Raw genomic sequence first — 16,842 nt, forward strand, 5'->3', positions numbered from 1 at the left:
TGAGCCTTCAGTGCTGAGCCTTCAGTGCTGAGCCTTCAGTGCTGAGCCCACAGCCCGGCTGCCCGCCTGAGTGCTGTCAGCGAGTGCCTGTCCTGCCCGCTTGAGTGGGAAGGGACCTTAAAACCCATCCGTTCCAGTGCCCTGTTGTGGGCTGGCTGCCCCCCAGCAGATCGGGCTGCCCCCCGTCCGACCGGCTGCAGTTCTAAGCAAGCTTTGCACTCGTCTGATTTGTGAGATTTCTAGGGTGGGCCTTTTGTGTTAGCATAATTTCTGGCGCAGTGCACGAGTTTAGAAGTCGGCTGATGCGATCTGACACTAAGAAATCACTAAGACTAAGAAATCACTGCATAAAATGTTATTGTCCTGAGATAAATATCTCCAAAGAGAGGGGCAGCACTTTGTGTAGGCTTGCTAATGTTAGGAACAGCAGAAATGGGCACACAGTTTTGGAGTGCTGCCATTCAGAAATCCTATCCCGCCCCAGCTCAGCTCAAAAGACAAAGTAGATATGGTTTAGATAGGTTTTCCTATGTCAGAAACTTTCATTAGGTCTTTATGACCTGTTCTCATTGTTGTGTAACAACAGTTTTTCACTGTGTTTTCTGATGTATGTGATATAAGTTGGAGTGGATCAGACCTAATGGACGTGGCTCTATGCTAACTGCGTGATTGTGAGAGACAGCTTCCTACAATGAAGTTTATTCAGTAAGTGACTGGGTCTTGGAGTTCCTATGTCCTAGCCTAAGCTGTTCTGATGTGTTTTTTCAAGACTACTTTAGAAGACCAGGTCTAACATGTTTAGCTGAAAGAGAGTAATTAAAGCTTTCAGCACCACTAAACTTCACTAAGATCAATAGGGCTATGGCTACTTAGGCATCTAAGACCCTATCTAGCTGCATTTAGCTGTCAGTTTTAAGTGTTTTAGAGCTGGGGAGAACATTTAAATCTTAGGAATTAAGTGAAACACATATTAAACACCAAAATATGTATTCCTGTGATCTTTGATAAACTTTATATTGATATAATCTATCACTTAAGCTTAAGATCAATAGTTATGAGGAGGTTTTTTTTATATATTTTTTTTCCCAACAAAAATACAAGATGAGGCTCACAGGCCTCAAAGCTGTTATGGATGTATCACAATTTCAGCCTGTAGAATAGATATCCCATAGCAATGATTGATATAAGAGGCCTTTAATATTCTCTTTAGAATCAGCGGGCTGACGTAACGTGCATGTATTTTCTGTAGAAGCTTTCATTGTTTCAAAAAAATGATCAGGTGGCAACTGGCTGACACAAAGGATGCAGTGCCTCTTAAAGAGAGGCAGGAAAAACAGCCTGAGGGAAAGCATTAAAGGTATGACTACACAGGTATGACTGAACACACTTACGAAATCGTTTGTGGCATGCCTAGCAAGGTACAAAATTAACGTGCATTTCAGATACAGTAACAACTAGCTACATCCATACAGTTAGAGAGCTGTGCAGCGTTGGATGTAGAACTTAGCTTCCAAAAGGGACAGTAGAGTTTTAGTTTATTTCTCTGGGAATTAATGACTGTATGGACATTTCTAATCCATTTCAATACCAGGTCCAATTTTGCCACTGATACAATGGTGTAACGAAATACTTCTGTATAGGTTTGAAAAGGTGGTGCTCGCAAAGAGGTTGAAGGTGTACACATATGTTTGTCCCAATTTTCTCACTTAACTGCAACACTTTGTTTTAGGCCGCAATTAGAATCTTTGTTAATGCAGTTTTATTTGGTTTGTTGCCAAAACAGGAGGACTTAGCTCATTTGTCAAGGGTATTGGTGTTGCACCTGCAGGATCAATGTGATCATAGAGCTGAGGAAAACTTACTTTACATATTTCTGAGCTGGGGTGAGCTAGAGTTGAAAGCAATGATAGCCTAGATTTTTAGAGTTTATTTGACCTTTCAACTTTGTTTAACTTTGGTCTCCACTATTCAAACTCTGTTACTTTAAAGTGCACCCTCTGGTCCATTCTGTTTCTCAGCCTAAATCTTTCTTTGTGTACTGTTTATAAGCTCTTCACATACAATATTTTTCCTGTTATCTGCCTTTTATTCCAACACTGAGAAATAAGGTGGAATCAGTACCCTCTCAAACGCATTCACTTTTCCAAGGAGCTGGATGAAGTTCATCGAGTTAAATGAACTTCCATTGCTTCTGAGCTGTAAAGCATAGCTTGTGAAGTATTGGAGTGCTTCCACGGGGCAGCAGATCAGTTTGTAAGTTGTATGTAGACATACCTCTCTTTGTCATCAAGAATTCAGCAGGATTCCATCATAAATACCTTTAAGTTTGGACCACCTTTACTGTTTTCTACTTTGCCATGTAACAAGAAGTATAAGGATGGGTAAGCAAGGATGTAGTAGTAAAGTAATAGCAGGCAACAGTGTGTGCAGTGGTAAACTGGAATTGATTTGGGTATCAGATTTTCATTTAAAGAAAAATGACAGTTTGTGTTACTTGCATCTACAGAAATGATTTGAGCAAGAGAGAAATATTGATTGCTTTGAAAAGCGTTTGTTTGTGTTTGTTTGTTTAAGGAGAGGTGAGTTGAAAAAATGCTGAATAGCACCCAAAGGCTGTAAAGCTGAACTCATACAAATCAGAAATAGATCATACTTTTACCTGTTGAAGTGACTGCTGATGTGTGCCCTGATTCCTTCTTCTCCCTGCTAATCTGATATAGGATATTTTTTATGAATGAAAACTTCACTTAGACAAGTGTTGCTGGTCTCAGTACGAATGGTAACGAGGGATGTTCTTCTGTTCTCTGATGCATAGAATGGTCAGACTGCTTAAAGTGCCACTGCCTCTTCTTGAAGCACTGTAGAGCTGCTTGCCTCTGCACCTTCTGTTGTTGTGCGCACATGGCCCTTGTGAGATAGCAGCAGAGAGTGGGTTGTTGTTTCTCCATAATATACTGCCTGCCAAAGGGGCTTAAGGAAGCAAGGAGAAAGGACTGGGCTTGGCCAGATGGACAAACAGGTGCTTGTCTGCATCTGATATGTGAGGGATAGCTGCCCCTGAATTGTTTCTAAGATGTCTCTAAGTCTTGAGAAATATTGCACTAATTAATAGCACCTCTCTCTTTTCAACTCACGTACTAAATAGTAATTGAGGTCTTCTCATTCAGAAATAATCTGAGATGCAGATAGCTTAGTTCTGCTACCATGATGCTTGTGATAGCATGCTTTCATAAACTTGGAAAAGAGCACCCTGTATTTTTTAAGTAAAAGAAAACAGCAAAGCCCTGGGCTCTTTGTACAAAATAAATCTATTTTTTTTTATTCTTAGAAGCTTTATTAGCATTAACTTTTCATCCTGAAGCTGAAAATATTGGTGGTACTTTGTGGATATGTAAGTTTTGCTGAAGGACTAATGTCCTAAAGTGTGTTCCTTTTGACTGAGGTAAGAAATGTCATCTTAAGGCAGTGTGTCTGTCTGAACACATTAGTGCTTGAGACTTAAGCACTGAGTATGTGATGAAAGAAGATACTAAGCCAGAGGAAAAAGTTCTTCAAAATCCATGTATTTTTATATATGTATACATAAAAAACATAGTCATTTGTTGATAGTCCACTTAAAATCTGTAGGCAGAGTATTAGTAAAGTTGTGTGTTGCTCATCTTATTTGAAATGTGGTATTATGCACACTTGTGTTTTATGGAGGCTTATAAAACAATGTTACTGTTTGTGTCATTTTTAATTTTAGCTGTTTCTACGAAAAACAGAAATAAAAACCAAATTGCTTTAAAGGCTGGAAGGCAACTGATATTTCCCATCTTGTTTTTGATTCACATCATTAAATTATCCATACGGTATATGTCAGAAATGTTACGTAATGAAGGCACTTATATTACACTTGAAAAATACATGTATTAAGTAAAAAGGAACAATTGCTACGTAAAAAACTGTAATGTTGATAAACATCTATGAATATCCACAGTTCAATTAATGAAAGAAGTATTTTAGCATCATGTTTGTACAGAATCTAGTAGCAATTGATAGTATTGACAGAACTAAATTGTGCATGTTGAAGATTGGCTTCTGACTTCATGACCTCAAACAACCTAGGAGACCACAAGCAGTGATGTAAGAACAAGATACTTATTGAGTTCAGTGAACTCATAGTGCTTGTATGTTTGTGATCAGATAAGAATTCTTGGTACAACTGAATATTAATAATAGCCATTTTCTTCTAGATTCATGCACGTATCATCCAGGTGTGCCAGTCTTTCATGATGCTCTCAAAGTGAGTATGCAAATGCCTTTTTAAGTCTCACCTTTTTTCCATATATGTAAAACAGTGCACTTCTTTTCCTCTTTCTCTTTTCAAAGGCTGTCAGTCTCTCTGTCCGGTCTATCATTTTTGAGCAACCCCATGAAATTCCACAAAGCTGCAGAAGAAGCTTAGAACTGTATCCATATGGTTTAAATGTCATACAAGTCCACATGTCTTGTGTTTCTATTATTTGACTCTCAACAGTTTAATTAGGTCCTGTGAATAGATCTCTGGAGGTATTGAGAGGTATCTTACTCTCTGTTAATTAATCTGCTTGGAATTTAGACCAGCTGCATGCACTTTTATATGACTAGAGCACTAACATGAGTGTGACATTTGTTTACCATAGAAAATGATTGCATTATGTTAACCTGTTAACCTGATACCTTGGTTAAGTTGGGACTGCTCACCCGTGCCTCTGGTGTAACTGTCCAGTGTTCTCAGGATAAATCTTCAGTAATGAATTAAATATATCTGCAGTGGCTGTGTGTGCTTTGGCCAACTGCATAGCCCACATTCATTCTATTGAACTGTTTTCCTGCTTCAGGATCTACTCGATATATACAGAATGCCTGTTGGGAATTATTTGACAGAGAACTGCATAGGTAGGCCAAAACAGTACTGAAAATACTTTTTAACCAGTCAGCAACACAGGAATCTGGTGTTCAGAACCCAGCACTGTTCAAAGTACTAATACAGATGAAGCATAAATGGCCTTTCTTAGGATTTGGAACTGTTACTTAACTGTGGGGCAAGCAGTTTTTCATGGTATTTAGAAACTGCTTTGCTGGCAATATGTTTCATCCATATCCAGCCATGTGGTGGTTTGGAGTATGTGGAGGTACTTGTGTGCTGGGTATCACGTTTTCTGTGAGCTGATGGTGATTTTGCCGTGCAGTACAATACAGTTATAGAAGATAAATTGCCATAGTCTAAATAAGGTTGTAACTGTACTCAGTACAGTGCTTAAGACTTCTACATAATTACAAGGACAAAAATTATAAAGATACCTCAAAAAGCTGTGTTTGCTTTCTCTTAAATGAGCATGGTTCGGCTTCTTCCCTCTCACCCCTGCTTTCCTAACTCTAGACCTAATGAAATTTATCACGATTTTCTAGGTTTTCTTCCTAATGTGGATTGTAGGTAATCCAAGTGAGCAGGGGTTAACCTTTTACCTCTTGGATTGTGTAAATAGTGAATATTTTAAGGATATTTTCAAACCATCTACTTGAACAGTGAGCCAGTGCCTCACTCCAGCTCTCAGTGTGGTGGGAAAGTATATCTGCAGTGCAATCTCCAGAACTGTGGGGGGAAATGAGTACTTGAAAGATCTGACTACAAAGAAAGTCTCTTCATTTTGTAAAGCTGGTCCAAATCTTTTGCCACAGGTGAATGTAGTCTCAAGTATAAAATTTGTTTATTCTTCTCAAATGTTAACGTAAGGGTTGAAGTAACATTTCTGCTTTCTCTCATATGGAGTTGGTACCTAACTTGTCATGAAAATGTTCAGTGAAAATTCTCTGATTAAGGCAACGTGAGTGAAGTAGAAATGGCAGATGGAACAGCTGTCCTTGGCTTCTTAAAATGCAGGGTATTGAAAATATTGTCCCATTTTGTAAAAGAGTAGAACTGGTCTTTCAGAAGCTGCAGCTAAATAGGGTAGTCACACTTGTTCTATTTTTGTTCCAAACTGTTTATAGGGTTGGTCATGCTGTAAGAGAAGAACAACAGACTTCTCTGACTTCTTAAGCATTGTGGTATGTGTTCACGTTTATTTACAGTTATTACACTTGCCAAATCACAGTGATAAATATCAAGTGGTACATCTGCTTACGTGTTTAAAGTTTGTTACTTGTTTTACAACTGTCTTAAATCTTGGATACACTGATTTTCTTGCTCTAAAGTTGTAGCTGCATCTTATGTTTCAAGCTTTAATAGACATGCTTTGTTTTATCAAAACTTATTTACAATTGGTAGGAATGAAGGACAATTTTTTTTTCCCTCAACTGTGAAAAATATATATTTTTCTTTAAAGTGTATCCAAATGAAGGTATTTTCTGTCATAGTTATAGGATTACCTTTATGGCCAATCTTATATGTGGGCTAAAGTGGAAGATGAATCTGAAGATATCAAAAACTGTTGTAAGTTCTTGTATAAGCGTGCACAAAAAATACACTGCATTTATGTATAAGCATAAAAACATACACTTTCCCTGATAGGGCTGTACGAAGGGTCTCCATAATAGTGAGAAACCTCCTGAGCCTGTTAAACCAGATGTTAAAAGTACCACTGAGCGAAAAGAGCTGGCTGAACTGAAACCCAAATTTCAGGAACACATCATTCAAGCACCAAAACCACTGGAAACAATTAAAAGACCAAGGTATTGTATACAAAACCCCTTTTCTTTCCCAAATTTGTGGTTGATTTGCCAAATTAAAGCTTGTTTGATGATTAAGTGTTACTCATTTCATACAGTGTAAAATTCCCAAAGAGTTTGGTTTTGCTAGCAGTGATTACATTGTCTCTAACTGCAAAGTGAGCTAAAAGAATTCTGTTTAAGACAAGGTAGTACTGGATTGCTGAGCATTTAGCTTCATGGCAAACCAAAATTGCAGTGTAAAGCTCTGTAGCTTAGAAAGTGTTTTGTAGTAGTGTTTATGGTTTCATATATTCTTAACACACATTAAGGTGTTTGTATGTAGATTCCTTAATCTCTCTGATTTGTTTTTATTGTACAGCACTTAGGATTTCTTGTTGAAAGGCATTTGAAATTTCTAATCTGTAAGAATGGACACCTAGGAATCTGGTTTGTTACTTTAAGGGAGATTAGAAAGGAAGGGGCTTAACAAAAGATTAAAAGTTACTGCTGTCATCTTTTATAAGTTATTTTCCATGAAGTTGACATGAATACATGGACTTTTTTTTTTCAGCCCAGATGAGCCAATGACAAATTTGCAGCTGAAAGTTTCAGCTTCCTTGAAGCAAGCACTAGATAAACTGAAACTCTCATCAGAAAACGAAGAGAAAAAAGGTAAGGATATAAGGAAGTTAAGTAGGTATGTGATACTTACTGTCAGACAAATAAATTACTTTTTTTGTTGTTGTTTCTTTCTAAGGCAATTGTTTGACAAGATTATTCATGTTCTCAGTAATCTGAGATAACTTTCCTTCTGTAGAACTATAATCCAAGTTAAATGTGAACAGTGTGGGAATTTGGGTAGTAGGAGCAATACATTCCCACTGCAATTATTGGAGCTTCTTATTCATAACGGGTGACGTTCCCCTGAAAACTGGTTGGTTCTCCCTTGTCTGTTTTTCCTCTTTTTATCTCACTGATCACTTCAAATTTAATTCCTTTAGAGACACTAGAATTGCTGAATTCAATCTGTGTGATTTATGGCAATTTTATACCCTTTTATGTTTTAGCAAAAACTGTCATTTAGCTTTTCTTTGTACTTGGTATTCAGATTCTTTGCTTGTGTCTATTTATAGGCAGCAATTGGATCCTTTTATAGTCTTAGTCTTTATAAACGAAACATAATGAGTGATTGGAGTCTTCTGATTGTTTCCCTTTGTGTATGATTGTAGCAATCTTTTTTATCCTTATTTTTTTTTCTTCCACTTAAAACAGCATAAATGTATAGAAGCTAAAATCTGAGGCAGAAATAATGAATTTATTGGAATATTAGCATAAATGTATAGAAGCTAAAATCTGAGGCAGAAATAATGAATTTATTGGAATATTAGCATAATTTCTGGTTTTTTTTTTTTTTGTTACCCTTTCTTGGAAAACTTCAATAACATGCAGAAGTTGCTTGTTTCTTGGTTGTTTTGTTTTTTTTGTTGTTGTTGTTTTTGTTTTTTTGTTTTTTTTGTAATCTACTCTTCAATTCCTTTACATTCTCAATAGCAGCAAAATGTTTTTTACATTGTAAACTTCAGCTGCTTTTTTCTACAATACAATTTTGTTTACAGAGGAGGACAGTGATGAAATCAAGATAGGGACACCATGTAAAAATGCAGGCTGTTCAAAAGTAAGTCATTCAGTTCCATCTTTATGCCCTCTTCCTAAACCATTACATGCGGAGTTCTGTTTTTTGTTTCTTGTTCTTTTTTGTTTGTTTCTGCTACAAATTGACTGGAAATAGGATAAATTCCACTGGGCTTAACAAATATACAATTGTTAACATACATTAGTATTGACACACGTGGGCTATTTTGTATAGTGCAGTAGGTCTAAAATCTCTTTCTTTTGTTATCCATCCTGAACTTCTAATTAGTAAGCTTACCAAACATGCAATGCTGAAGCATTTACCTTAAAATGCTAAATAAAATATTGGTAAGAGGTGACTTACTGTTAACACTTCAGTTGCTTTTATGTACATACCAGTGTATTCTTCAGAAGCATTTCCAGAGGTTGCCACGTAGTGCTTCCTGCCCAAAGAAAACATTTTAACACCTAACACTGAAATTAGCCTTTTTATTACATTCTCATTGAAACAGACAGTTAAGTTTTTTTGCTGCCACCCTTGTTATGTACAGTAAAGGAAAATTTAAGCTGGTAATTCACTGTACATCTGACAAATGTGGGCTCTTGGCTGAAACTCTGGTGGGGGAGGAATTCATGTAATGCACTTATTTGTATTAGGAAGAGCTAATGTGGTATTCAGTGTCAGAGATATATCATTTACTTTCTTTTGAGAATCCATGTTTTTTATGAATGGCAACTTTATTTTCAGTACTTTCTCTGAATTTTTTTTTTCTTGAATGACCTCTGTGAACATAAATGGTGACACCAATACTGTATCCATTGAAGCAATACAAAGCATAGTTCGTAAGCATGGTGTGCCAGGGAAGCTTTTGTGAATGGAGATATCTTTTCAAAATAATAATTCTGATTGGACTTGGATTAACTGCTGGAAAGCTTTATCTTATTTTGTTCAGTTCTTTTTGTTTGTTGTGTTTTGGTTTTTTGTTATTTTCTTTTTTGTTTTTATTCAACTTTGTCCAACCTGCTGTAATAGTAAAATGCTTTGTTTCACTAGACGTACCAAGGACCACACAGCACTGAAGAAGTGTGTCAGTACCATTCTGGCGTGCCTATATTTCATGAAGGGTTAGTACTCAGTTTAATTTTTTAATTAGTCTTTAATCTGCTACTGCTCTTGTCATAGATGTTGTCTTGTACTCATTCTGTATTTTTTGCAATCAAAAAAAGTAATGACTGAAAAACATCTACTAAATTAATGGTAATTCTACTTAAAGGAATGATAGTATCCACAATAGTGTCCTAAAGATTGCTTCTTCACTACTTTCTTTGCAAACTTTAAAGGATGAAATACTGGAGCTGCTGTAAAAGGAAAACATCTGACTTCAATACGTTTTTAGCCCAAGAGGGCTGCACAACAGGAACACATGTATGGACTAAAAAGGATGCAGTGAGTACCATTAGCATTACCTTATGCAGCTGGTTATTCTAAACTTTCAGTACTGAAACGTAGTTCATAGGTTGTTTGAGCTTTTACTATTGTTGAGCTGCTTTGTATCACTACCTATGAAATAATGTGTAGGGTATTGTGCACAGCATGGCAGGACAGAAAAGGAGTTTGAAGTGATCTGTGGTAGTACTCCATCACAAGTATGCTTCTGCCTTTCTTTGCCTTAATGCATGTATAAATGTAAAAGTGTTCTTGGCAAATTCAGCTTTAATAGGAAGACTTACTGTTGGATGCAACTTAAGACACTTATTAATATTTTTAATTGCTGAGGTAAATTCAGTTTGATGCAGCAAATATGTCACTTAAAAGAAAATCAAAGATTTATTATAGAAGATGTGATTCTGTTACCTCATTTTATAATGACTGCTTTCCAAGTGCTTTACTTCCTCACTCACAAAATTGCTGCTTGCTTTTAAGATTTGCTTGTATTTAAGCAGTAATTTCAGACACGTAAATAACCAACATAAAATTTGAAGTGATAAACCTAAAGCAAGAAAGTAGCCTTGTAAAGTAGTTACTCAAATGTTCAGAAATTCATTAAATGTTTTTCTATTCAGATAATGAACTTCTAGTTGACTGTTGTTTGACTGCAGATTTTTTTTTTGGTTTTTAAATTTATCTTTTTACTTATTTGGATCTTGTGTTCTTTTTTGCTTTTGGTTTGTTTTTTCTTTTTACTATTTCATTTTTTCATGAATTAGGGAACAGGGAGGAATACTTAATTTTTTGCAGTGATATGAAAATTTCTTGGGAGTTCTGGCTTTTTTTTTTCTTTATGTTCCATACTGCTACGTGCTGGGTAACTCCAGTCTTGAAAAGGAGGTTGATCCAACAGAAAATATTTTTATTACGCTTCATCACAGTGCCCCTCTTTTATTCCCATATTTTCTATCATGAACATATATTTATTATTGTATTATACACGTGTGTGTGTGTGTGTGTGTGTATAGTGCGTATAATAAAAAAGTGTTTTGCACTCACTTCTGAACACGTAATCATATCCTAGTTCATTGGCTATTGGAATAGCCCCAGGATTTTATCCTAATATTGTAAAAAATACTTCTGAATTCATCTTTTTCCATGACCTTTTCTTTATATAGGGAAAGAAAGTAGTTCCATGTAGGCATGATTGGCATCAAACTGGAGGAGAAGTGACTGTTTCTATATATGCTAAGAACTCGGTTCCTGATCTGAGCTATGTAGAAGCAAATAGCACAATGGTGAGTATCTGCCTTAAGATGCCATTCTTGACCCTTGTGTTTAATTATATGTAGTTTGTTTTGTTTTCTTTCCTGTTGAGACATCCATACTTTGATAAGGCTGCAAATAATCTTTAATTAGACTTCTGCAATTAAATCCTGAGTGTAATGACTTCCATTGGCATATATGTAAATAATTACAGATTTGTAATTTCATTGTGTTTGACTTAAAATAACTGAACATTGTTCTTGATGGCATGCGGTTTCACAGGCAGTAATATTTAGGGAGTGCTAGAAGTGATGGTTCTGTGATTTCTTACTCTTGGACAAAATGCAACGATTTCCACTGTATACACATTGTGGTACTGTGTCACAGTCTCGTAGATTGTATTTCCACTTCTGTGTGTGAGTGACAATTTGATCACTTTTCATGTAGGATCTGAGTCCTAATGTAATGCATTTTACTTAAGCATACTTAAACATAGTTGAGGTGCTTCATATTCTTAGTCTGACTAAATTTTCTGCTGTTTTTCCTCTTAAGTTAAATATCCATATTGTATTTGAAGGAGAAAAGGAATTTCATCACAATGTGAAATTATGGGGAGTAAGTATAAGAATCATTTTTCTATTTAAAAAAAAAAACAAGCACAAAAAACACACAAATCTTCAACTGCTTCTCTTTAAAAGCTGTTAATTTTTCCTGCTTTCTTGGCTTATTGAAAGAAATTCAATTGCATATCATTCAATAGTTAAATTCAAATCTAATGCCCCGAGTGACTATTTGACTCTTCTTAGAACAGCAGATGAAACTTCCCTTCTAAGTCAGTTTATCTTAAGATCTTATCCTGGATATGATAGTTGTGTTACAGAAAACTCTATACATGATATGTTATATGCATACTGTGTGCATTAGTCACATGTTTTGTATGCCCAGACACACATTTATCACTTGAGAATGGGAGATAGCTGTTTTTGTCCAGAAAAGAGGGAATTTCACCTGCTTAAATATTTGCTGATGTCTCATGATAAGATACTCTTCCTAACTTGATTCCAAACTTCTGAATGTTTGTTTCTCGAGGCGAAGTGTGAAATATGTTTTCTGTTTCAGGTAATTGATGTAAAGAGGAGTTATGTGAACATGACAGCTACAAAGATTGAGGTTACTATGCGAAAAGCAGAGCCTCTATTATGGGCAAGTCTTGAATTACCAGTATCCAACACCCAACAAACAAATGAGAATTCAGATCAATAATAATTCCAAAAGATGAGATTTCCTATTGTGAAGTGGTGACTTGCTACTGTAATCAAGTATTTAATTTTTATATAGTTTTTTTTAAATGTTTGATCTTGTTCCATTCTACAACAAAGTTCTACTGCACAGTGAATGAAAGTGTCAACTTCAAGAGTAATAGCTATTTCTTCTGCTCTTGCTCTCCTGAGAATATTTATTCTAGTTGGAGTGTCTCCATGAGGATTTAAAATAAAAGAGCTATTGCCTTCTGCTTACAACCTTACCTACTATGCACTGACCATGCAAGCAGATGTGCTGTCAGTCTGCAGTGTGTGTTAATTTTCCAAGTGCTGTGTTTAGACTGGGACTCTGGTAGTACATGTTAGAATCAGAACTCTTCATTATGAAGCACACAATTTTAAAGGGAAAAAAGCCTGACTTTTTGAAGTAATGAACATGCAATTCCACATCTAAATTAAAAATACACGTGAAAGTAAATGTTAAAAAGCACTTGTAGACTTCTGTTTTTGTCTGCTGGAACTAATGTTTGTTTCAATATCTCTTGGCTGTAAAGGGATGGAATAAAAGGTATTTTGATAAGAGCTTCAGTACTTCCTGACTCTTGCTGTCTTTCAAGCATAAATGCAGGAGATCAAATTAAAATAAAAACAAAGGTGACAAGAGAGGATATTTCTTATTCTTGTACCTTTGCTGTTTGATTTGTTGAATGCAAAAGGCAAGGGGTGGTAAAATGAGTAACAGTACCTCAACTTTGTAAAACTGCCAAACTACTGTATATATTTCACACCATCTTCAGAATGTATGCTCCATTCTATCCCACAACGTTCAACATCTTGAATATTTTCAGTGTGGATATCTGTAGTAGGAGAGAGCAGTACACAATGTAGTTGTCTCAGGAAAATTATTTTGTTACAAATATGCCTTCTCTTGTTCCTGAGTGATCTGAGAACTAAATTCACAGAGCAAGTCTTAGGAGAAATAAACAACAAGCGTTAAAATGTCTGTCTCAAATCATAAGCGTACTATTGAAATAAAATATTTTAAAATATTTTTATTCAAAGCATAAAAAAGCATTTTTATGCTTTGAAGAAGCATAAGCAAAACTATAATTAGAAATCTAGACCTTTCATTTGTTTCCAGTTTTGCAGCATTTAGGATTTGTATCTGAAAGCACGATAGTTTTACAGATGAGGCTTTTACCTAAGCAAAAACTCATGCACTAATGTTGCTTTCTCCTTCTGCTTGCAAAAGCAATTTTGGGTTGCAGCTGTAAGGGGAGGTGGGGGGAGGAAAACACATTTTTAAGTTAAGCAAATTTAAGCAAAATATATAACGTGCTAAAACTTAAGCAGCTTTGTTGACCACAAAATGTGCTGATGCTCATCTACCTACCTACCTTTGCTTGACCTGATATCCAAGAGAAATGGGGAACTCAGAAACAGCATTCTGAAATGAAGTAGGGATTTCTAAAACTCCTACTGTTTTCCAGCAGTCCAGAGTTCTGCCTCTAGCAGTATTTATCCCTGACATAGTAGCAAACACTTTACCAAATAAACTGCCCCTCACACCAGTGGTGTGTTTTGGTGCATCTTTACCCATTTCCTTATCGACTTGGAGGAACTGTGGCTGCTAAACTGTTCCAGCTAAAATCTTACATGACAGATTCAACCGAATTCTAATAATGCCTTTATCAAAATTATTTTTGTTTAAGGGTCAGATGCTGTGAAGTGGTAGGGTACAAGCTTATGGAAGCATAGGCCTGCAAGTGGTCCTCTAAAAATTGTTCCAACGTTCCCCCATGTGCTCTGAGCCAACAGCTGGAGGTCTTATTAGTCCAGTGCTAAGAAAAATTGCTTCAGTGGATGAAGAATTCTAAACAGCTATAGCTATCAGCATGCCATCTATGTTCTTGCATGCAGAAGTCTGAACTTGGGCAATATTTAAACATCAGGATAAAATTCTAATTTTCTAAGCAGGTTAAAATATCTGTCTACGCATGTGGGTATATCAATACTGTAAATGTATCTTTCCTGCATTTTATTTTACAGATTTTCAATATAATTGCAGGATCATATGCTGTGAGTTACATTGTAAAAATCTTTTTTAAAGAACTACAAGGGAAAGGGAATTTCATCAGGAAAAAAATATCTTTTTAAGCGATTCACATGGCCTGAGTGCATTTAACCCTTAACTCATGAAAATTTGAGTGAATGGACTTTCTGCTGTTAATGCTGCAGCTTTGAGACCCTGTAACTATTTGCCTCTTTGAAACTAGATTCTGCTGGGAGCTGGATAGGCTTGGTAGTGAATGGATGAAAGCTCCTACAGACATGGTCTTCAGTTGGGCTTTGGTATTTTCACTGATTCCTTCCACTCTTTCCCTGTTGTTCATACTCATCAGGGAACTCTGCAAACGCTTCAGGAGTTACATAATGATTGCTTTCACATCAGTGATGATGTAAATGCTTTTAAATAGCATCTGTTTAAAAAAGCAAGCAAACAAAAAATCCCAGCTTAGATGAGGTAAGAAGGTCTAGGGTTTTATAAATAATAGTCCAATTGTCAATGGCTGATGGCATTCGAAATAGAAGGACAGTATGGATTGTGCTAAGTTTCTTGTTTAATTGCATTCTTTGCAGCTTTTTAAATTCATTTGTGTTTAACCATCATAAAGGTACAAAAACTTGCTGAATTTACTTGCTGAATCTACTTGCTGAATCTGAGTGCTCTGAGCAAATTATTGTGGTTGCACAGAGCAGTCTTTAGCGCACTGATGTCTGATATCTTTACATGGCTACTGAGAGCTGACACTTCAGTGGTATGTGGGTTTGACTGTGACTTTTATTAGTAAATGAGGGGGAAAAAAAAAGGTGTGGTATACCAAACAAATCATAATACCTCTCCAAAGCAAGATTTGAAAGCTAAGCTAAGCATTTTTTGCTTGCATAGGCTTTACCCTGTTTAATAATGGTGAAATTCAGTAGCGCAAACAAATATATACTGGGTTATTTGCAGTTTAATTTACCCTCTTTTCCATGTTCTTGGACGGTGTGCTGTATTTAACAAGTTGGTTAGCGGTTTAGCTATAATTTTATAATTTGTAAGACTTCAAACCCATACCATAGCACACTGTACCTCATCTAACACAGTGTTACATGTCTCAGATAGAACTGTCCAGGTGCATGTCAAGCTTTTTCTTCATAATGTGTTTTTAATAAAAAAAAGCAGTATGTGTATGTACCAATTTGTGACAAATTCTAATCTTTTCCTTCATGTTTAGGCCCATTTTCCTAATTACTGTATCACTGCATATCTAGAACAGAACATTCCTTGGATGTAGTTTAGTTTTAATGCTAGAACTGTTAAGCACTGGGCTGTTCAGCTGCTCTGACATTTTACATGGCTCTGATGTAGCTTCACAAAAAACTTCCATCTGATGATCTTCTGGAGCACTTGCACTATCAAGTCACCATTTCAGTAATTTAGGGACTAGTTCTATTTTGAATAGAATTTTGCCTTGAAAAAAACAGTTACTTATTCTATGTAACAATGCATTTTTTGCTTGCATTCTTTAAAAATGGCATGATTATTGGTTAAATACTGCACCCGTTAATCGATGGTGTTTTCCAATTGCTACTGTTTTTTTTTGTTTGTTTGTTTTTGTCTCTGTTCAGGAAAGAGAGAGATCATATTTAAAGTAATGAGTTACGTGTCTGGAACACTGTTTGAAATGATAATTTTGTCATAAAAATGAGTCTTGAATTACAGTTGGGGGAGGGTGGAAAACATCCTTTTGCATGGTTATTTGATTCTGCACATTCATAAAACTTTCATGCAGAAATTAATCTCATGTCTTTGTTGTTTTTTTTTCAATAAAATTCTTATTACATGCTGGTTAAAATTGGATTTTTTGACTTACTTTGTTGTAGGAGAGAACTTTTCTTTGGGTTTGTAATGCAGTTATTAACATGGCATTATCCACAGGTTGGTGTCTGTGAGGGGTGCAGTGGCCAAGTGGCACAAACATCCAGTGATGTTTGTAAAATCAGCATTTGCAGTTGAACTGCTGACCATTTTAATTTCTTAGTAGCACGAACAGGAATGAAGACACTGCTGTCCATGAGTGCCATCACATATGCATTTGTAGTGAGTCTTTTGAGCCCAAGGGGTTGTAGAAACAGATACTTGTAATGTAGAGGCATTATAAATGTTTGAATGTGTTTTTAATTCAGCTTAACTCATCATGCAGTTGAGCAGTCACAGAATCACAGAATGGCTTGAGTTGGAAGGGACCCCAGGGATCATTAAGTTCCAACTCCCTTCCACAGGCAGGGCCACCAACCTCCATATCTAATACTAGACCAGGCTACCCAGGGCCTGATCCATCGTGGTCTTGAGCATCACCACAGATGGAGCGTCCACAAGCTCTGGGCAGCCTGTTCCAGCACCTCACCAGTCTCCCTGTGAAGAGCTTCCCAATCTAATCCTTCCCTTTTTGAGGTTGAATGATGAGTTTAATATCATCCACTGTACCTGTACAATAACCAATTCTGGCTGTTCAGAATGAGTGCTTTTTT

At 36.2% G+C, this 16,842-nt stretch overlaps 1 protein-coding gene across 1 annotated transcript; it reads left to right on the forward strand.

Moving 5' to 3' along the window:
• The first annotated feature begins 2,377 nt into the window (after window positions 1–2,377).
• Window positions 2,378–16,110, forward strand: CHORDC1 (cysteine and histidine rich domain containing 1). The gene is made up of 11 exons (XM_031552297.1): window positions 2,378–2,381; window positions 4,236–4,285; window positions 6,016–6,072; window positions 6,536–6,696; window positions 7,247–7,347; window positions 8,292–8,350; window positions 9,362–9,432; window positions 9,649–9,754; window positions 10,915–11,034; window positions 11,555–11,617; window positions 12,122–16,110. The coding sequence occupies exons 1-11, from the start codon at window positions 2,378–2,380 to the stop codon at window positions 12,263–12,265; spliced, it is 936 nt and encodes a 311-aa protein (XP_031408157.1). The 3' UTR covers window positions 12,266–16,110.
• Window positions 16,111–16,842: the final 732 nt, after the last annotated feature.

Source organism: Meleagris gallopavo, chromosome 1 (genome assembly GCF_000146605.3).
Source record: "Meleagris gallopavo isolate NT-WF06-2002-E0010 breed Aviagen turkey brand Nicholas breeding stock chromosome 1, Turkey_5.1, whole genome shotgun sequence".
Classification (NCBI taxonomy): domain Eukaryota; kingdom Metazoa; phylum Chordata; class Aves; order Galliformes; family Phasianidae; genus Meleagris; species Meleagris gallopavo.

Coding starts and splice junctions, on each gene's coding strand:
- CHORDC1 (XM_031552297.1), top strand. Junction 4,286..6,015: donor TCTTTCATGATGCTCTCAAA/GTGAGTATGCAA, acceptor AACTGTTTATAG/GGTTGGTCATGCTGTAAGAG. Junction 11,035..11,554: donor TAGAAGCAAATAGCACAATG/GTGAGTATCTGC, acceptor TTTCCTCTTAAG/TTAAATATCCATATTGTATT.